Source organism: Taeniopygia guttata, chromosome 11 (genome assembly GCF_048771995.1).
Source record: "Taeniopygia guttata chromosome 11, bTaeGut7.mat, whole genome shotgun sequence".
NCBI classification, from domain to species: domain Eukaryota; kingdom Metazoa; phylum Chordata; class Aves; order Passeriformes; family Estrildidae; genus Taeniopygia; species Taeniopygia guttata.
In genome coordinates this window covers 5891389-5911138 of record NC_133036.1, presented here as the reverse complement: position 1 = coordinate 5911138, position 19750 = coordinate 5891389, and the positions used below count along the sequence as shown (strand labels likewise).

At 57.3% G+C, this 19750-nt stretch overlaps 2 protein-coding genes across 4 annotated transcripts; one reads left to right on the top strand and one right to left on the bottom strand.

Annotated features, from left to right (window-relative positions):
* The first annotated feature begins 400 nt into the window (after positions 1 to 400).
* Positions 401 to 12387, top strand: ENKD1 (enkurin domain containing 1). 2 transcript variants are annotated; one of them, XM_030282122.4, is made up of 8 exons: positions 401 to 525; positions 4884 to 4990; positions 5267 to 5485; positions 6589 to 6761; positions 8822 to 8974; positions 10064 to 10233; positions 11051 to 11238; positions 11649 to 12387. In XM_030282122.4, the coding sequence occupies exons 2-8, from the start codon at positions 4906 to 4908 to the stop codon at positions 11807 to 11809; spliced, it is 1149 nt and encodes a 382-aa protein (XP_030137982.4). In that variant the 5' UTR covers positions 401 to 525; positions 4884 to 4905; the 3' UTR covers positions 11810 to 12387. The 2 variants fall into 2 exon arrangements, with proteins under 2 accessions (XP_030137982.4, XP_002195628.6); XM_002195592.7 differs by lacking the exon at positions 401 to 525 and having other exon boundaries at positions 4847 to 4990; positions 11051 to 11187.
* A 1543-nt stretch (positions 12388 to 13930) lies between these two features.
* On the bottom strand, positions 13931 to 19408 carry PARD6A (partitioning defective 6 homolog alpha). 2 transcript variants are annotated; one of them, XM_030282125.4, is made up of 3 exons: positions 19241 to 19408; positions 17793 to 18015; positions 13931 to 15006 (listed from the first exon to the last, which is right to left on the bottom strand). In XM_030282125.4, the coding sequence occupies exons 1-3, from the start codon at positions 19301 to 19303 to the stop codon at positions 14222 to 14224; spliced, it is 1071 nt and encodes a 356-aa protein (XP_030137985.1). In that variant the 5' UTR covers positions 19304 to 19408; the 3' UTR covers positions 13931 to 14221. The 2 variants fall into 2 exon arrangements, with proteins under 2 accessions (XP_030137985.1, XP_030137984.1); XM_030282124.4 differs by having other exon boundaries at positions 13931 to 15009; positions 19241 to 19406.
* Positions 19409 to 19750: the final 342 nt, after the last annotated feature.

Sequence of the window (19750 nt, the reverse complement as noted above, 5' to 3'; positions counted from 1 at the left end):
GTTTTGAAGCTGTCCTGGAACTGAGAACTTTACTTTGTGCCTTTGTCACTAAGTCTGTATTGGGCAGAACAATCTAAAGTGCAGCTCCTTCTCTATAACAAACCTTCTCTTCACAAACCATCTCCGGCTGATCCCAGTGAAGGAAGGAGGGAGCCGAGACTGCTGGGTGAGAAGGAGACGTGACCGCAGAATAGTCGGAGAGGTGAAAGGACCTCTCGTGGGCTGCAGCCTGCAGCTGCCTGCGCGGGCAGAGCGGGGCGGTGACCCCAGGAGCGGATTCCAGCCGTGAACCCTGGGTTCCCCCGTGCCATCCCTGTTGTGCACCGGGGGCTCGGTGTCCCCCGTGTGCTGCGGCTGCCCGGGCACGGCCGGCGGGGCCCCGGGCCGGGCCCGCCCCTCGCGGCGGAAGCGGCGTTGCCGGGGAGCGGCCGGGCCGGGCCCTCGGCTGCCGGCGGGCGGGCCCAGCGCCGCCCGGCCCGGCCCGGAGCGCTTCTCCGCGGCCTCCCTCCCTCCCTCCCTCCCTCGGTGAGTCCTCTCGGGGCACCGCACGGGCCCGGCCCGGCCCGACGACGGCGGGGAGCGCCGGGCCCGGGGCAGGGGCAGCGCCCGGGGGAGGCTGCGGGCCCCGGCACCGCGGGACTGCGCTGCTGGCAGCGCCTCCCGAGCCCCGGCGAAGGGAGCCACGGTTCCCCCGGTGGTTCCCGGTCCTCCGGCGGTGCCCAGTCCCCCGGCTGTGTCCGGTCCCCCGGTGGTGCCCGGTCCCCCGGTGGTGCCCGGTCTCCCGGCCATGTCCGGTCCCCCGGCGGTGCCCGGTCCCCCGGTGGTTCCCGGTCCCCCAGCCGTGTCCGGTCCCCCGGTGGTGCCCGGTCCCCCGGCGGTGTCCTGTCCCCGGTGGTTCCCGGTCCCCCGGTGGTTCCCGGTCCCCCGGTGGTGCCCGGTCCCCCGGCGGTGCCCGGTCCCCCGGTGGTTCCCGGTCCCCCGGCCGTGTCCGGTGCCCCGGCGGTGCCGCTGTCGCTCCGCGCGGTGCCGGCTCTCAGCACGTGTCCCCCGGGGCTGATCTCCCGTGCCAGCCCGGCCGAAGGAGGCGGGGGCTGCCGCACAAGCTCCAGCCTCAGCACGGGGCTCGTCCTTCCATCCCAGAGGAACCCCACGCCTTGAGGTGGCGCCTCCGCGTCCTCATCAGTCCTTGCCCGCCAGAGACAGGGCTGGGCTGCAGCTCTGTGGTACCGCAGCAGTCTCTGCTCACCTTCCCGTGCCGGGCACGGTCCTCGTTCAGCTCCTCCCTGCAGACTGCCCAAGCTGGCTTCATTCCTAAAGAGCTGTTGGTAGGCACCAGCTCCCAGAAATGCAAATGCCAGTATCGCACCTGGCTGTACCTGTCCCTTTGTTTTCAGAGAGACAAAAGGAAAAATGGGTCTTTGAGACTGGCAGATGGGGAAGATCTGGTGAGACCTGCGGAAATCCGCATGGAGAATAGTATTAAAAGGAGAATATTAATCTCTCTCATAGCACTTAGCAAGGAGAAGGTTTAGGCAGGGACAAAAACCACTGGGTCGGTTCACAGCACACTGACCCTGGTCCCAGCCCCCAGTTTTTCAGCAGGAATGGTCACAGATCCATTGGTGCTGTTTTAGTGCAGCCCTCAGGCGTGGAAGTTATCCTGATGTGACTTTCCATTTCAGCTAAAACTGTTGAGGAAGGAATCAAGCGTGCAAGACCAGCTGCACGGAGATTAGCCCTTTGATTTGCTGCAGATGACTTGCTCTGCTTATCACAGCTTATCACAACCGTGGGATGTTTTTTCCCATGCTTTTTGCAGAGATTGGCTCGTGAAGGCAAGAAGCTGGGCTGGCATCAGCTCTGTGTGTGGTAGCAGCTTCCTGGCCAGGGACCCAAGCACAGTGAAAATGTCATCTGTGGAAAAGAGGGAATGCTTCAAAGTCAGATGCCGGGGCTCAAGGCTGTGAAATGCACCTGCCTGTGCCTTGTTTGTTCCCATGTTTTGCAGTTACCTTAACTACAATATCAAAAACAAGCCACAAAAGGAAGCTGTGGTTCTTACAGGCTCTGAAGGGGCTCAATTTACCAGGGGATAAGCAGCATTTTTACCACTAGGTCAAGCTGCAGCAAAGGGCACAGAGTAGAGTAAATGGTTATTAAACTTGCAGACACTCTGAGAGAGAGAACTGGAACCTGCATTGCTTGGCTCCTAGGCCAGCATAAAGCCATGGTTCTGGTGGAGGGAGCAGCACACGGGGCTGAGTGAGCAGTGTTGGAGTTATTGGGTTACTCCAGCAACTGCTCTGTGCCTCCTGTAGCTGTGCAGGGTGGCTGGGAGCTGTGACTCTTCCCTAGGGAGTCTGAGGCTGGTGAGGAGCAGGAACAGAGAGCAGTGGCACACATACATCTGTTTGCCTGGACTTATTTAGGCAGCTTCTGCAGAGCGTGCCTGAGTCTCACAGCCTGTGAATGCATAAGTAGTGTGTGTCTGGTGGCAGCAGGTTGGGTACTGCACTGTTGATGTTTAGGTTTCTGATGTGGTGGGGAAGCAGATGCTTTCCTGGGTGCAGGAAAGCCCCCAAGAAGGCTGACCCTGTTCCCTCATCCCTCTCCTCTGTGTTCATATGTGCTCCTGCTGTGTTTCCCTGATGCTTCCTCCAGTGCTTCTCTGATCCCCCAGTGGATGTAAAAATCACATTCCTTTTGGACAAAAGCTTACATGGGCAGAAAACAAACCCAGTGAAAGAAGTGACTTGTTTGATGCAGGAGCAGCGAGTGGAATTGGCTCAGCACAGGGCTGGTGGTGCTGCAAAGCTGTCCCAAGAAATGAAGCAGGTGGCAGTGACAGCAGAGGTCACACAGTCCCTCTTGGCAGGAGTGAGCCATGAGGGTCTGTCACTCGTGTCCCCCCAGTGGGCCCCTGGTTAGCGGGAGCAGAGCAGCAGCTGGAGAGGTCAGTGCCAGCGGCTGGGGCACTGCAGCTGGGGGCTTGTGTCCCTGTCGGTCCCTACGTGGACAAGATGCTCCCTATTGTAATGAGGTTGTCTGATCTTGCAAGATCCCATGCCAGAGGTGATGTGACTTGCAAATCAGGGAGTGGGTGTCATTTGCAAATTCCCTGCAGCAGGGCAGGGTGCAGTTGGGATGCGAAGGTATAAAACGAGCCTTCATCCCCCGCCTCCCATCAGCTTGCCTTTCCTCCTTCAGTCCCCCGCAGTAATTGTCTGCCCTGTTACAGGTCTTGATTTCAGCCTGTCATTTTGCGTGTAAATCACTGGGTTGGGACTCGAGTTCAGATCAAGATCAGATGTGCATTTCAAAGCCAGTAGCTGTTCTGGAGTGAGCTCATGGTGAACGCTTTCTTTTTTTCTTTTTTTTTTTTTTCCCTCTAGAATAAGAGAGGCTGTTCTGGCTTAGTTGATCCATTATCGAGGAGATTAAATAATACCAAGCCAGCATCCTTTTATCTCTGGCTGAGTCTGTGCCTGCTTTTCAGAAATAGCCTTTCCAGAGCAGCTGGCTAGAGGCTGCACATGCATGCTGGTGTGCAGCAGTCAGCACTGCTTGTATTGCCTCTGCCGTTGTGTCCAGGAGATGAATAACAGCATTTTGCTAATGGGTCTCATGTCAACAGGGGTGATTTAGCAAGGAAGACTGCAGTGCATTAGTTGCTATGAGCCAGGTTCACTCAGCCTTGCACTGATCGTTTATTGGTTTATAAATTAAACTGCAGATGCTGCGTCCCGTCAGTGCTGGCATGCTGAGGATCTGAAAGGGATTCTTTCCATTGAAGTTGTCTCAGAAATGTTTAAATTACTGCCTCAGGAGTCAGGGAGTGCAGGTTGTAGCCCCAGCTCTTACAGCAGTGACTCCAGCCAAGCTGCCCTGGCGCCTGTCAAAATTGTGGTGTGACTCTGATGAGGCTCTTGTGGCATCTGCTGAGAGCTCCTCAGCAGCCTGTGCCTGCTGCTGTGGCATCCTGCATGCTCACGTTCTGAGTGGGTTTGTTGGAGGTATAAAAATGCTATCCAGGAGATCTTGGTGAACAGTGTAGGGAAATTGATGCTGGCTGCTCCTGTCCCTTCCTGGTGGAAGGGTCTGTGCTTCTGTCATGGAGAGAAGAGAAGCAACAGGGACCTGTGTGGGCCAGGGCAGGGGCTTGTGGTTCTGTGGTACTTTGAAAAGTACTTCAGAAATGAAAAACATGTTCTTCTAAGCAAGTAACTCTCTTCTCCCCAACACCTGAGAACCCATTGGGCTCTTCCCCAGAAATCCAGTCTCTGCCCCACATGGTCCTGGAGGGAGATGTTTTGTCTTTTTGTAAAGTGTTTGTCCTTCTGAGGGTCAGCCCCAGCCTGCTCAGGGGTGGTGACAGCACAGGTGTGTTCTCAGGGAGGATATGGCCATGTGGGGCAGGACCTTCAGCTTCCTCTGGACAAATTGTGTTTGAACCACAGGAACCGTTTAGAGGGAGCCCAGGGTACAGGATAATTCAAATCTCAGGCTAAAAGCTGTCAGATGATGGCCAGCTGCCTCGTGCTTCCTGGTCACTCCTTCTGTGCCTGCATTCAATGTTTCCATATGGGAGAACAAAGCCACAAAGGATATTTTGTACTGAAGGTACCAATATTACAGCAACTGTGGGCATTTTCAGCACTGGTTAAAACACTGACCCACAGCATGGACAGGGCTGCTGGACCCTTCACCTGCAGAGAGTCCAACTTGGGGTGGTTTCTACCTGCAGGACATCTCTGGAGCTGGGGGTGAGGCGTCAAATGAAAATCAGAAATTCCACTCTATATATGTATATTAAATGTACCTTTTTGGTGGCTCAGTGAGCCCTGCTCATTTCTGTTCTCAGTGGTGGTTGGTTTCTGTGGCAGAGGCAGAGCAGCGTGTGGCAGGATGTGTGAAGGGCCATCCAGGATTTCTGGCCCCATTCCTCCAGACCCAACGCTCTTTCCAGAGTATTACAAACGCCCCGTCTCAGGTGAGTCCTTGATGCTTGGTACAGGTTTGGGGGTTTGTGCTTTGGTGTGACACAGCTGGATGTCCTTGTCCCTTGGTGTCCTCGACAGTCTCTATTCACACTGATGAAGTGTGAATCTGTGTGGTGATCCTAAAGTAGTCTGTACAGCTGACTGAAAGATGGGAAAGCATAAGGCAGAGGTGAAGAGGGGGTCATCACGTTGTTTGTGGGCTGTGGGTGCAGAAAACTGAGGTAAGATCATTTCCTGACAAGGTTCTCCTTTTTCTTTCCCTGCAGCTCGAGGGAGGCTGGAAGGAAATGCTCAGAATCTGTGTTTTACCTCCCTGGACCCGGTTCCCAACCCCTACCCCGTGCTGGGCAGTGCCCGCCAGGCCCAGCCAGCCCCTCGCATTCGCCCCAGTGGGCAGGACTTCCTGGAGAGGGGACAGAAAGGGACACTCAGCCTCTTGCTGCAGCTCCAGGGGATCTCCCTTGATGAGGGAATGCCAGTTAAGAGTGAGTGCAGCAAGTCACTGCTGGCTTCAGCTGCCTTTGGGGCCAGGGATGAAGCATCAGGGATTTGGGGTGGATTCCCAGGATCTGCTGCCTGAGGAGAGCTTGAGCTTCACAGGGCTGGTCACCCCCTCTGCAGCTTTTGGCCTGGCAGAGGAGTCACCTGTGCTGGAACCAGTGATGTTTTGGCTCCAGTCTCAGGTTTAAAATGGGGAGAGGGACTTGAAAAAAGGTGCAAAATTTTGGACTTCTTTATAGTCAAACTTCTATATGAATCAAACTAAACCTTGATGCATTGAGGATTTTAATGTGGCGAGTTCCTAGTTGGTGAAGCCATGCAGGATTTGGGAAGGGTGCCTGTGTATGTGGATGTGAGAACATCTTTGCAAAAGATGTTCCCTTCTGCAGGGCAGAGATGTCACCCAGGATACATTCAGAGGTCCAGGAAGGAGATAAGGTTGAGCCCTGTATGTAATTTTAATTTATTTCATGTGCTGGCATTGCCCTGGTGCCAATGTGGTAGATGCCACAAATGCTGTGCCCAAACAGGGAAGGGAATGGATGAGCATCTGGTTATGTCAGCTGAGATATTCCCTGCCTAGGGGAGCCCAAGGAAGGATAGCTTTTGATTCAAAACCAAAATAAAACAGACCCCTAATCCATAATCTTGGTTGTGTCCACTTGAATGTGGGACAATGGCTGACCCTGAAACCAGGAACAGGGCAAGTTCAAGGCTCTGCAGCCCTCTCTACTTCAGAAACACCCTGTGAGCTGAACTGGGAATTGACCTTGCTCTTGAGAGGATGCTGGCATGGCCTGTCTGGCACAGTCCATACTGGGACAAGAGGAGAACAAGGAGTCTGTCAACACCAGCAGTGTGCACTGACCTGTTCTGATGCTCATCTGGGCACGCTGGGGTCCTCTGGCAGAGGAGTCAGCCTGGGAGCGTGTACCTAACAGGGGCAGGATGCAGAGGTGGTCTAGTCTGCAGCAGAGGGAGGGACTTGCTGGTTCTCCTGGCTGTTGAACCAGCTTTGGAAGGGATCTGTGGCTGCATCCCATGCCAGTGTCTGGGAGGTGAAGGTGTGTCTCCCCTTGCTGAGCAGGGAAAGAGGCCAAGGACTACGAGAAGGAGAATGTGAGGCGGATAAAGGAGATTCAGAAGAAGTGCAAAGAGAAGGAGCGAGCCCAAGAGCGCAGCCAGCCCAAGCCTGTGAAAGCTCTGTGGAAATCCCAGAAATACGAAAATGTGGAGTCAAAGGTGAAGGCCAAACTGCAGGTTGGTGTCTATGGAGGAGCTCTTGAACTCTGCAGGCTCAGGCATGAGGAACAGTGGGATGATGGAGACAGGGCAGTCCTGGAGCCTGCAGGATCTGGGGGCATCTCAGTGCTGAAGCACAAGGGGCAGGTGTGGCAGTGGGGCTGTGAGTGAGAGCGTGTGGTTTGGGTCCAGCGGGTGATTCCTGCCATAATCCCTGTCCTGCTTCCCCCTCGTAGCCATATTTCCTGCCAGGGGATGCTCCTATCTGGCTTTTCAGCATCCCCATGTTTGGGGCAGCACTTCTCTGGGGTTTGTGCCCAAAGGCTGTGGTGTTTTACCCCATGGATTGTGGTTCTCAGGTTCTCTGCAGGCTGCATTGAGCCTCAGTGCAGCTATTCCCACCCTGTGCATACACAGTGGGTGATGTGTTCCCTGCCTTCTTCCCCAGGTGATTGTGCTGGTGACCAGCCACTGCTCGGGGGGGCACACAGACATCTCCAGGCAGTCAGGGCTGAGGCCTCATAGATCAGCACAGCCTGTGAGAGTGCTGAGTTGGAGCCTTTAAGTCCCTCCTCATCTTTGCATTGCTTCCCTTTCATCTGTGGCCAGCTTTTGATGTTAAAATGACGTGTATTGATAACAACTGTAAAAATTGGCCGTGATGATTCCCAAGCCAGTGGTTCCAACAGCTGTGTCCCTTCTTCCTGGTGTGTCACCAACCTCTTTGGTATCTGTGACCCTTCCACACATGGGAGCAAACCCACGAGCACTTCAAGAACACAAGCCTACGCTCTTGTTTGACAAATCCTCCGGGTTAGAGGAAGATTGAGCTCATTTCTTCCTTTGTTTTGGGGAAAGGGGGTGGTCTCTGCGCAGGCAGGTTCTGCGTGGTGCGTTACTTGTGCTCTGTGTATTCCTCCAGAGAGGCCCTGGCACTGACTCATGATGCTTTAACTGTTGCTGCGGCTCTCCTGGAGCTGAGGTGTTCCCTGTGAAGGATCTCCATCTTCTGTGCTACTGCTGCTCAGAGTTTCAGTTGATTCTGCTGCATCTTGATGACTAATGCAGAGTCTTTTCTCTGTCATCTGTCTCTGAGGCTGTTAGCTGTAGCAGTTGTCTTGGAAAAGGTTCTGGCAGTCCCAGTGCTCTGTGGAGGGAGATGGGGCAAGCTGTGCTCTGTGCTCCTGAGGTCACAGACTCAAACACTTTGAGCTAACTGTGCTAGGTAAAGGCAATTCTCATTAACAGACCAGAGAGAGCCTGATCTCCTGTTGAAACAAGACTGGTCATCTTTGGAGCATGAACAGTCTGGGTAGTGCTGAGGGCATCCTGCTCCTCACACCAAACCCACCATGTGGCTGCCCAGTCCCACCATCTGTCTGCAGCTCTGCCCAGCTGAATGGGCCAGGCAAGAAGAAATCTTCCCCAGGGGGCTGCAGTTCAGCTGAGCCCTTGGGTGTTTGTAAAGATCTGGGGGTGGCTCTGTGCAGTTCCCATCACTTCCAAGGGCAGAGCGGTGTCCCAGCTGCATTTTTCATAAGGTCACCCACTTGCCACAGTGTCAACTTTCAGTTTTCAGGGTTTGTTTGCAACAAGACTGTCTGAGATAGTCCCAGACCACTTGATAGACATCAAGTACCGTCAGCCTGTGCCACAGCCTTTGAAGATGCCCCTCAGATGAAATTCCACCAGACTCCTTCTCTCTCTGCTCCTTTTTCTTTCTCGAGTGATATAAGCACAGATTGAGGTGCTGAGCAGAGCAGCACTTGAGAGCAGCACCTCAGCAGGCAGCCTCGTGCCTACCTGCTTGATCCAAACGTGTGGAGAGTTCCCCCCCTGTTTTTAGCTGTTCATTCAGTGTCCAGGCCTGGATCTGGTGCTGTTTGTTGGCCTTTGCTGGCTGACTACAGAATCTCTTCCCCAAGAACTTCTGCCAGGCCGCTGCAGAAAGCGTGTGCTGTCGAGTGCCTGCCGGAAACCTGTAGCTGAGCTCGTGGCTGACCACCCAAACTTGGTTGAGAGGGTTTTTCTTTGCTCCAGCCTCCCTCCACTAGTGCATCTTCTCTTGCCTTTCCCAGGAGACCTCCCCAGCTCCCAGTCCCGAGGCTGTGAATTTCCTGAGGGCGTATTCCCGCTGTGGCTCTGGGATCAGGCCCTGCAGACCACTGTCCCCAAGGCCTGTCAGAGCAAAGGCAGGAGCAGACACAGAGGCACAGGCTGCTGAAACCAAGGTGAGTTACACGCTAACTACATCCATCCCAGGGATTCCTGGCACTGATCCATTGCTCCTGCTTTGAGCTCTTCACGTCTCCTAAAGTGTTGAGTCAGATGTGCTGCATGAGTAGGGAGATCTATAAATACTGTTCCTGGCTGAGGGGAAGGAACAGGGTCTTGGTCACTGGGGTGGTGAGATGGATACTCAGGGACTGTTAATTCTAGCTTCATCCTCACTCATAGTTAAGGAGATCATGAAGTTCCCTGTGTAAATTCCACCTCCTCCTGCCAGCAGTCTCAAATCTGCTCTTCCAAGGGCTTTGCAGGAGGTCTTGGGGTTTTGGAAGCTGTTCCCACTGTAATCAAAGGAGCTGTGCCTTCTGGATGTTAGATAAAAATTTGGGAAATGAGTGTGTGTTTTAGTAAGGAGAGTGAAATCAGCATTAGTAGCTAAACCTTTCAAGTAGTCTGTTTGGGAGCTCCTAAACAGCTCCATGACTCATGTCCTTTTCCCTTGGCAAGTGTGAGATTGTCAGTTTGTTGGTTCCTAAATGCCATGAATGACTTAATTAAACAGGACATTATCTACAAAGGAGGAAGACCAGGGAAATCTTAAATGCAAACACAGCCACCTTCTCCACTGTTTTGTCCAGCAGAGGGGCTGTGGTGGAGGTGCTGTCTCTGGGGAAGTGCCCCAAGGATCAGCAAAGTTCCTGCTCTGCCAGGGGTTCTATTCTATTTCTTGGCCCACTGATCACCCAGCCTGTTTTCCCTCTGCCCTCCAAATGCACCAGTAGGAGCCATGGGGACTACATCAAGCCTGTTTTTTTTTTTTATTGTCCTTCTGGCTTTTCAGGTATGTGGTCATCTCAGGTACCTTAAAGAGGCCAGGATTAGGCTTGGCTTTTGGTGCCTGCCTCCCCAAACGATGGCCATAGCTCCTGCCTGTCTTTGGCTGCACACTGAGACAGGCTGTGCCTGTCCTGCTGCCATACAATTCAGTATCTTGTGTGGTGCATTTTTGCTTTTTCCTTTGTGTGGACAGTGACAACTGGCTGTGTGCACGTGCCCAGCCCGCCCCTGATGCCTCTCTGTCTCTTTTGCAGGTGCAGGTGGAGGGCAGGAGCGTTGACTTCATCAGGCACAACGCCTGTGCTGCCAAGCGGGCCCCGCTGCGCCGCTCCCAGTCCCTGCAGGCTCTGGCCGAGCTGCTGCGGCAGAAGCAGCGGGAGCAGGAGGAGTACAACGCCAAGCAAAAGGGCCACGTCCCCCAGTAGTATGTGTGCCCCTCTCTGCTCCACGGGACTGTAACAGCCTTGATGCACCCCTCAGCTTCTGCCTAGAGAGATGGGCAGGCACAGAGGTGCTCCTGCAATGTGCAGCAGTGCCATTTTCTGTGACCTGGGGAGTAAACGCTGTCCCCTCTGCTTTCTTGGCTTAACCAGCATCCCATGCCCAGTGTGACAGGGCACAGAGGCAGTTTTGTCTCCTCCTCCCTTACTTGCTGTTGTACAATGATGCTGATATGGGGAAGCTCTGTGTGCCTTGAGAAATGTGCTCCTGCCGCTTTGTAAGCTTTGTTCCATGGGATGTAGCTTTGGCATGAAGAGGTCTGGTTTTGGAGAGGCAGGGAGCTCGCTCTGCCTCACAGGTGTTCATCCTGCCTTGGGTCTGGGTTCTGAGGAACATGCAGCTAGTGCTGTGCATGGGAAACAGACCCTGTCCTAGGACTGACTGTGGTGCCAGTCCTCTGCCAGCATCCCTGGCCGTGAGCTGCTGTCTGACTTCACTCTGCCATTGACCCACAGATGGTTTGGTGAGGACACGGTGAGCCAGAAATGAGGAACAGCAGCCCTTGTCTCCAAGGAGCACATGGTGGCCTGAGTGCATCTCTCCCAGCAGCCCTTTGTGGGTGTGGAGGACATTTGCTGGTCCTCATGTGTGATTTAAACACGGTGTGTCTCCCACCATGAGGATGTGTGCCAGCACTTTGCTCCTCAGCCAGTGACATGGAGCCTAGCAGGGTTTGAAGGGCACATTCCTGGCCTCTGCCTGTGCCAGATGTGCTGACACCTGGTCTCCTTTGCCTCCAGCCTGCTGGAGAGGAAGGAGCTGTGGCGCAAGCAGACGGAGGAGCGGCTGCGAAACCTGCCAGACCCCGACACGCCGCCCGGGCACACCATGATGCCCGAGGGCCAGCGCCTGGAGACCCTCGGCAACCTGAAGCAGAGTAAGAGGGGAAGGAACAGCGAATCCAGCTCAGAAAAACAAACAGTCCTAGGTAGGATAAGGGAGAAGAAACACAGGGACATATTCCTGCCACTTGGAGAGTTGCCTGGATTAAGGCATATATAGGCAGGATGTGAGCTGTGTGCATGGAAAGAGGAATCAGTGTCCTGCAGGTTACAGGACTGGCTCTCTGGAGCACACGTGTCCAGTGGACTTGATATTGGGGTTGTTTTTACTTCTAAAATCTTAGAAAGATTTTGGCTGGAAGGGAGCTTCAGAGGTCTGTGGTCCAGTCCTTGGTTCTCAAAGCTGGAGCAGGTCCCTCAGGTCTTCATCCGGCTGAGCTTTAAATAGAAGGATTCTAGGTCCTTGTTCCAGTGCTGCCATTGAGTTCATAGCACTAGAAAAGGGGTGGATTTCTTTGCTTTTCAACTTACACAACTTTTTTTTCTCTTTTTACAGGCCAAGAGCAGCTGATAAAAGACCTGGTTCTGCTGCCAATGCGTGGAGACAGCCTCAAGATGCAGAAGAGGCGGGTAGAGCTCGAGAGGAAGCTCTCCCAGATAGAAGAGGCAATCAGAATTTTCTCAAGGCCAAAAGTCTTCATCAAGTTGGACTCCTGAGTTGGTGGGGCCATGCTGTGCTGCTCTGCCTGAACCTCCTTTGCTGCTGGGCAGGAATGGACATCACTTTTTGGGAGAGAAGGAGAGGAAGCCAAGTTCCAGACCCTGGGCCCGTGCAGGTGCCGATAACAGTGTCCATCTCTTGCTGGCATCTCTTGCTCACCTTTCAGTGCTGTGTCTTGTCCACAGAAAAGGGAGGGAGATGCTGTAAGAAAGGCTCTGCTCAGTGGTCTGGGGAGCAGTTGTCTCTGCTGCTTGACTTCTCACAGATCAGCTCTCTGCTCTCTGTGGCATCACCTCTTACTTTCCCTTTTTTCCCTACTTCTAGAAACTGGTAGGAGGTCTCTTGTGCTGCTGCCTGTGCTATTCCTTGTCATTCTCCTTCTCCTGAGCTGGACCATGGTCATGGCTCATCCTGATCCCCTGGGAGCTCAGGGGACAGCTTGGGGACAAGAAAGAGGCACAAAGCTTCAATGTTTTCTGCCCAGAGAAGGGCTGAGCTGTCAGGAGGGTCTGGAGAAGCCTATGTTGTCTGTGGGGCAGGAGATACTCCAATAAATCATCATTTCCATCTTGCAGTGTGTGTGCAGCTCCCAGTGGGCCCAGCAGGGCCTGAGGAATGGTGTGGGGCAGCAGAAGCCATCAGCTTTGGCACAGTGCAGGCAGGGATGAGCTGTGGTTTCCTAGGGCTGGGACATGGTGGTGGGACATGGACTGGAGAATGTGCAAAATCCTGCTGGATCTCAGTCCACAGGCTGGCAGGACAGGGCTGGAAGGTGCCATCACAAAGGTGAGCTCACTGCTGCCCTACCTTCAGATGCCATGTAGGAACCTGTGCAGACCTTTGCAGGGATCTTGCTGCAGATGGCTGGAGGGCTCGGTGCAAATCCTGCTCAGCAGAGACATGGTGCCACCACAGCTTGGAGCCATATCCAACTTAATTAGGAGAACCTCCAAGGAGGAGCTTGCCCCCATCATCTGCTGGGGCTCTGCACACAGTGCTGGCCTTAGGGGGAATGCTTTTACCCCTGAAATCCCATCAAGTTTTCCCTTCTTGCAGCTTGTGCTGTTGCTCCATTTGCTACAGAAGCTGGGGATACTGTGTGTGGATCCCCCAAGCAGCTTTCTTTTTTTTTTTTTTTGCAGGGGTTGCTCCATCCTGGGCAGGATTTTGTGGGGTGGGGATATTGTGGAGTATTCTAGCCTTGCCTGTGCCACCTGGCACACTGCAGTGCCCTGGGATGTCAGGGCTGACACCGCTGCCAAGGGGTGGGGAATATTTTGGCACTCGAGGGCTGGAGGAGGTGAGATGCCAACTGGAAAATCACCCCGTGTGCCCCTGGGGCCACCTCAGGGCAAACCCCACAGCCAGACTGAGCCGGCTGGATCAGAGCGACTGGGGGCCATGGGCACAGCCCTGGGCACCTCCCTGCCCACAGCTAGCCTGGGCTAACCAGCCCTGCTGCCAGATCTGCTCTCTGCTCTGTCTGGGCCCTGGCTGTGTGCCATGAGTGTCCTCAGCCCTTGCTGCACTCCCAGCCTGCCCTGGCCTGAGGCTCTGAACGGAGAGTTGGTGCTGGCTTTTCACACCCTGAGAGCTGCAGGTCTTCCTCCTTGCCAGTCCCACCAGAAGCCCTTGGCAGCAGTGAGTGCCACCATCAGCTTAGCGCTTTTGGGAGAGGGACTGAGGGTGCTGGGAGCCCCAGAGCAGCAGGGACAGGTGTGGACCCCCATGCCCTGAGCTTGGGGCTGGCTGAAGAAGGAGGATGGGGCTGCACCATCCCCAGCAGCGTTTACAGGGCTGGGTGACAGCCAAGGTGCTGCTGCCAGACCAGATGTCCCCTGCATTACTGAGGGCCCTGCAACGGGGACAAGGTGGGAATAGGGGGACCAAGGAAGGCTGACTGCATCAGGCCATGCAGCTGCCCAAAACAGCCTGGACATGTGTCCTGGAACAGGCACAATGCATCTCAGTGGAGTCACCCAGCACAGCAGCAAAGTCACAAGGTGTGCTAAGGTCAAGGCCACAGCCCCCAGGCACTGCCTTCTGTGCACAGGGCTGGGGTACCCACCCGCTGTCCCCCTCCTCCCTGCAGTGACATGAACCAGGGACAAGCGTGCTGCTTTCTAGAAAAAGTTTTACTGTCCATTGCAATATATTAATGATGCATATTTCAATAAAACAATTAAAAACCCCCACTTGCTTGGAAGAGGAGGCAAGGGTGCTCAGAGGGGCAGTGCCCAGCTTGAGTGGATCCCACAGTGGGACTCCTGGGGTCACAGGGGGTGGGAGAGGGCAGAGGGCAGCCCCTCTCCACCCCTGCCCGCTGGCCACATCATCACCCTGGTGTCCACATCCAGCCCAGATCAGCTGAAACCCGGCCGGCCACCAAGTGGCACAGGTCCCTGCAGCTATAGGGTGAGGAGGGTGCCATCCTCCCGTCCGCTGCCCCTGCCAGGGCTGCCGTCGTGGCTGCCGAGGGACTGCAGGGAGCCCCGCGAGCTGTGCGGGGACAGGCTCCGCCGGAGGGGTCCGTCGGCGGGGCCCCCGTTGGGGCAGCCCCCGGGGATGTAGTGGGACGCGCTGTCGCTCTCGATGACCAGGTCGCCCTCCTCGTCGCTCTCGGCCGTGCTGTAGTTGCTCAGGTACTGCGAGGCCGGGCTGGGGGTCTGCTGGCTGGGGGTGCTGTCCGTGGACACGCCGGAGCTGCCCGAGGCCTTGCTGCTGCGGATGACGTTGTTGCGCTGGTTGGCCGGCTTGACGGTGATGATGAGGTTGTGGCTGTTGGCCACCATCATGTCTGTCACTTGGTCCAGGGACTTGCCGGCCACGTCGATGCCGTTCACCTCCAGGATCTCGTCGCTCACCGCCAGCAGCCCCGTGCTCTCGGCCAAGCCGCCCTTCACCAGGCGGGAGATGAAGATGCCGGGCACCTTCTCGACGCCCTGCGGGGCCACGCGCACGCTGACGCCGTCGCGGATGTAGAAGCCCAGCGGTTTGTCGGAGCCGTGCTTGTGGAGCCGCACGCGCCGGTGCGTCTCGGGCAGGATGTCCACGTCGATGATGGAGGAGATCTGGCGGAAGTCCTGGGGCATCCCGATGAGGAGGTGAGGCTTGGCCCGGTAGTGCGCTGGGCGCAGCAGCCCTTTCTTCTTCCGCTGCAAGGAGTTGGAGGCGAAGACGCTGGCATCAGACTCTGCTGTAGGGAGCGAGGGAGGACACGCGTCAGGCGCTGCGGCTGCCGGGGACGTGAGCCCGTGCCCTTGGCCCCAGGTGCTGGGGCAGCAGGCAGCAGGAGGGCCCCGCTCACAGGTCTCACCGGCTTTTCCTCCCCACATCATCAGCCTGGCTTTCCCTGCAGCCTGTCTCCTCCGCTGGGGCCCATCTCCTGGGATTACCCAGCGTACACAGGCACACAGGCCAGGATTAGTGGGATCGAGGCAGTGATTCAGCCTTAATCACACTTTAAGCCAAACTCTGCAGTTTAACACTAGAGCTGCCAGCCCTGATGGCCTGGGAGCTGCAGCCATGCCCCAGTTTGGGTTTGGGGAGCGAGGACCCCCCCCCACATAAGTGTGTTGTGGTGGCAGCAAACTCTCTTAGGGCGAGTCCAACCCCGGGAGACAGCACCAGAGTCCTCTGCCCCACCAGAGCAGGGCTATCCCTGGCACGGGTTGGTGATAGCCACCACTATGTCCTGCAGAAGTCTGGCATTTCCAAGGACAGAGACTCCCCACCTGGCAATTCATCCCAGGGCTGCAGCATCCTCAGTGCTCCTGAATATCCCAGACTGTGATTTGTGCCCATGTCTCTTATTGCACCATCAGGCACCTTCATCCAGGGTTTGACTCCCTCCTTCTGGACCATGGCCTGGGGCTGCTCTGTGGGGCCCAACTCCAACCCATCACTCTTGGCCTCCTCATCCACCAGGTGCTGGGGAGTAGCCCCTGGTTCCTCTCTGGTTTCTCCCCAGCTCTTTCCATGGGGGAGCCCAGATCTGGATGTTCCATGGTCAGCACATTCCACACAGTGACCCCCACCAGCATCTGGACCCTGCTCCAGCTGCAGGGCTGCTAGGGATGTCCCCAAGCCCAGGGGACATGGGATTTCTCCCTAGCCAAGCCAGCCTGCCAGGGCTCCTGGTTTATAAATATCTCCCTGCACACACAGCCTTGGCATATTTTTAGCTCGGGGAAGGGTGGCGGAGGCTTTCCCACAGCTATTTCAGCACACAGCTCCTCTCCAAGGGGCGCAGAGTGGCTGGGCCAGGCAGGTCCAGCACGCCAGGGATGAGCCCCATGGTGGCCCTGGCAATGTCCCACACTTTTCCCTGCCCTTCCCATGAGCCTTGACACAGCCAAGGAGGCTCAGCACCGTTGTCCCAGCCAGGCTGCCCTGCAGGGATGGCTTCACCCAAGGGGGTGATGGCACAGAGGGGAGCCCAGCTGCAGCCTTTGCTTTTTGCCCCACTGTGGCAGGACTGGCTGCTGTGGAGCCCACTGACAGGAGCACACCTGTGTGTGTGCACAGCTCCCTGCACCCGGTGGTGTGAGAGGCTCTGCAGCCACATTCCTCAGCGACCCAGACCGGTTCAACGACAGCCCAGCCTCGGGATGACCTGGATCCATTTTAAATTAGCTGTGATTTACCCAGGACTTGCTCCTGGCCTCTCTGCTCACCTCCCTGTGGTGCTGCCAGCCCCACGGCCCCTCTCCTGCGGGCACAGCTGGGTGCTGGGGCTCCCTGGTGCTGCTTGTTCGCCTTCCTTATCATGCTGCCCATGGAGCCAGGCTCTGCCTGCTCCTTCTCCACACTGTGCTGTCAGCTATGGGCCCCCACAGGCTTTTCCAGCACCCCACGGGGTGGCTCTTAGGAGCAGGAGTGATGGTCCTACTGCAGCCTTTCACACCCACCCCTGCACTGGCTCTCCATGTCACAGCCTGGGTCCAAGCACTGGGCCAGGAACAGGGGATGGTTTGGTGCTGGCAGCAACAGCCCCTGAGCGCATCACCAGCTCCAGCAGCCTGGATCACTGCTGCCAGCCCCCACACCATGTGGCCACAGGGGAAACACATCCAGAGCATCCCACACCACCCTGATGTAAAAGCCCAGGAACACTGACACAGCAGCCAGGGCTGGCCACCAGCATCACCTCTCGCCCAGAGACTTCAAACCACTAACAAGAGCTGGAAACCCAGACTCACTCTGGATGCTGTGCTGACCCTGTGGCTCTGGGTCAGGCTCTGGCCCTGTGAACTGCTGACTGATGGGGCTATGAAAGAGAAAACCTCAGTGCTACTAAACTGAGTGGAAGGGGATGGGCTTGTTTTCCCTGCAAACAGGAGAAATACTCGGAGTGTTTGTCACTTGGAGGTTTTCATCCTCAGCAGGACCCTGCTATGAGGATATTATCAGGTGTACCTGTGCAAGGAAATGCTTCCCTGGGAATATGCCACTAAGGTAAGGGCAAGCACTTTGTCTGCCAGGGAGGCACCAAGCCTCTTCCCAACACCAAAAATCCAGCAGCACCTGGCACCCCGAGAGCTTTGCCAAAATGATGGCTGTTGCCTCCTCAGGGCAGGAAGCTGGATGGGGCTGCTGGCGCAGCGCTCACGGGAGTAACACGGGTGTTATCTGGGAGCCCACACAAGCTTGGCTGGAAAACACAACTTCAAAGGGGTGAATTGCAAGGATCTGCCTTTGCTCGCCAGGTCACATGGGGATGGGCTGAGGCAGATGCCCTCAGCTGCCAGGGAGAGCCTGCGTGGTTGCCACAGCCCTGGCAGGGTTCTGGCAGCCTCCAAGTGCCACCATCTCCACATCCATCCACTGGATGTGGCTGGAGGGTATGTGACCAGCCATGCCCCTGGTATGGAGGGCATGTGACCAGCCTGCCCGCTGGCACAGTCCAAAGGTGGAACCAGCAGTACTGAGGGTTGTGGCTCATCTCTCTTGGTAGGACACATCCAGTGCCCCGCTTACCCTTCTTCTGGATGATGACCCTGAGGAGGGGGTTGGCAGAGGACAGAGCTTTGTGGTAGTTGTCATCGTTGTTGATGGGCAGGAGGTCTCCGTGGATGTCTGTGTAGCCCAGGAGCACGTCCACCCGCGGGATCTGGTGCACCGTCTGCAGAAGCTGGTAGAAGTCCTGGAAGCTGCCGGCGCCGGAGCGCTTCATGGCAAAGCGGCGAAATTCAGCGTCAAACTGCAGAGGAGGACGAGGAAGAGGAGGAAGAGGAGGAAGAGGAGGAAGAGGGTGACTCCGGGCAGGGCTGGCCCCGGTCGGCAGGACTGAGGCAGGCAGGGCACCACACAGAGCTGCCCCAGGGCAGGCAGAGCCAGTCAGGAGGAGCCCATCCCAAAAACAAAGTAAAAGGAGGTAAGCCTTTTTTCTGCCCAAACACTGAAGAGATGGGGCAGAAAGATGCCCCCGCGGCAGAGGAAGGACCCTCTGGCCGTACCACCAGCCGTGGCAGACTCCGCGCTGCCGGGAGGCCCTTCCCTGCGACACGGGCGCTGCCGTAGCACCTGGTGAGCAACAGCGCTAATTAATGCCTCCTTCCGTCACGACGAACGGGAAGCCAATTAAGAACAGGCTGAGGAGCGCTGCGAGGATCGCGCTGCCCGCGGGGGTCACACCCCAGCTGTGGGGGCAGGCGGTGGCCACCGCGTCCCGGGAAGGAGGACACTCTGCACCCCGCCGGGGGTCCCGAGCAGGCAGTGGCACAGCTGGATAAGGGTGCAGAAAGGGAGTGCACGCATCTGGATGAGCACGGGGGTGGGTGGATGGGCACAGGTGGACAATGGTGCATATCTGGGTGACCGCACACATCTGGGCAAGGGTGTGCCAGGTGAGCACATATCTGGATGAGCAGACACGTCTGCGGGAGACCACAGCTGGGCGAGCGCACAGTCATGCAGGTGTGCACATCTGGATGCGCGACAGGGGCTCGTCCCTTGCTGGGGGCGCACATCTGGCTGATGGCATAGCCGGGGATGAGCATGCCTTGGCGAGCACGCACATCTGGGCGAGGTGCGTCCCCGGGGTGACCGCACACCCCGCACACCCGCACCGGCGGGGCCAGCCCGCACGCCGGGGCTGCCGGAACGGCGCACCGGCGCCCTGCGCATCTGCCGAGCGCTCCGCCGCGGCGTTCCCACGGCCGCGCCGAGCGAGCCCGCGGCCCGGCAGAGCCCACGGTGGCGGGACGCCGCGGCCGCCGGGCCGGGCTGCGCTCGGGGAGGCTCCGGGCAGCGCCGCCGCAGCGCAGGGAGCGGAGAGCCCGCACGGCCCGGCTCCCCCGCCGCTCCCTGCTGCGCGGTGCCACCCCACGTGTGCTGCCCGGCGCGGGGGCGACGCGCTCGGTCGTGACCCGGCGGAACCGGCACGGGCATCGGCATCACCGGCCCCGTCCCCGGCGGGCGCTTACCTTGCTCTTGACCTCGATGACGGGCTCGGCGGAGCGCGCCGGCGTGCGGTGGTGCTTGGCCATGGTGCGGGCCGGGCCGGGCCGCGGGGCCGCGCCGCCACCGCCGCTCCCGCGGCCACGGGGGATTTTCACCGGCCATGACGTCACCGGCGGGCAGGCCGGGCCCGCCGCGCCATTGGCCCCGGCGGGGCGCGGGGCGTGGCCGCCCGGCTGCTGACAACGTCGCCGTGGAAACGGGGGTGGGACGGGAGGGCGGCAGGACCCCCATCCTCGTCCCTGTCCCCATCTCCGTCCCCATCTCCGTCCCCAAGCCCGGCTCCATCCCAGTCCCCTCCACGTCGGCCCCGTCTACCCCAGCTCCGCCGCGCCGGGATGGCACCGGGCACCGCGCCGGTAACCTCGGGCATCCCATCGCTGTCAGGAACCTCATTAGCGACACATTAAACCCAACAGCAGCTCCTCTCTGGGGACACCGAGCATCCGCACGGAATCCCTGCGAGCGTCACCGGT

Excerpts from the sequence above, each read along its gene's own strand:
- PARD6A (XM_030282124.4), bottom strand. The coding sequence starts at position 19,303 with ATGGCCAAGCACCACCGCACGCCGGCGCGCTCCGCCGAGCCCGTCATC. Across the intron at positions 18,016-19,240 it reads TCATCGAGGTCAAGAGCAAG|TTTGACGCTGAATTTCGCCG; the intron begins GTAAGCGCCCGC and ends CCTCCTCTGCAG. Across the intron at positions 15,010-17,792 it reads GGTCATCATCCAGAAGAAGG|CAGAGTCTGATGCCAGCGTC; the intron begins GTAAGCGGGGCA and ends CGCTCCCTACAG.
- ENKD1 (XM_030282122.4), top strand. The coding sequence starts at position 4,906 with ATGTGTGAAGGGCCATCCAGGATTTCTGGCCCCATTCCTCCAGACCCA. Across the intron at positions 5,486-6,588 it reads TGAGGGAATGCCAGTTAAGA|GGAAAGAGGCCAAGGACTAC; the intron begins GTGAGTGCAGCA and ends CTTGCTGAGCAG. Across the intron at positions 10,234-11,050 it reads AAGGGCCACGTCCCCCAGTA|CCTGCTGGAGAGGAAGGAGC; the intron begins GTATGTGTGCCC and ends CTTTGCCTCCAG.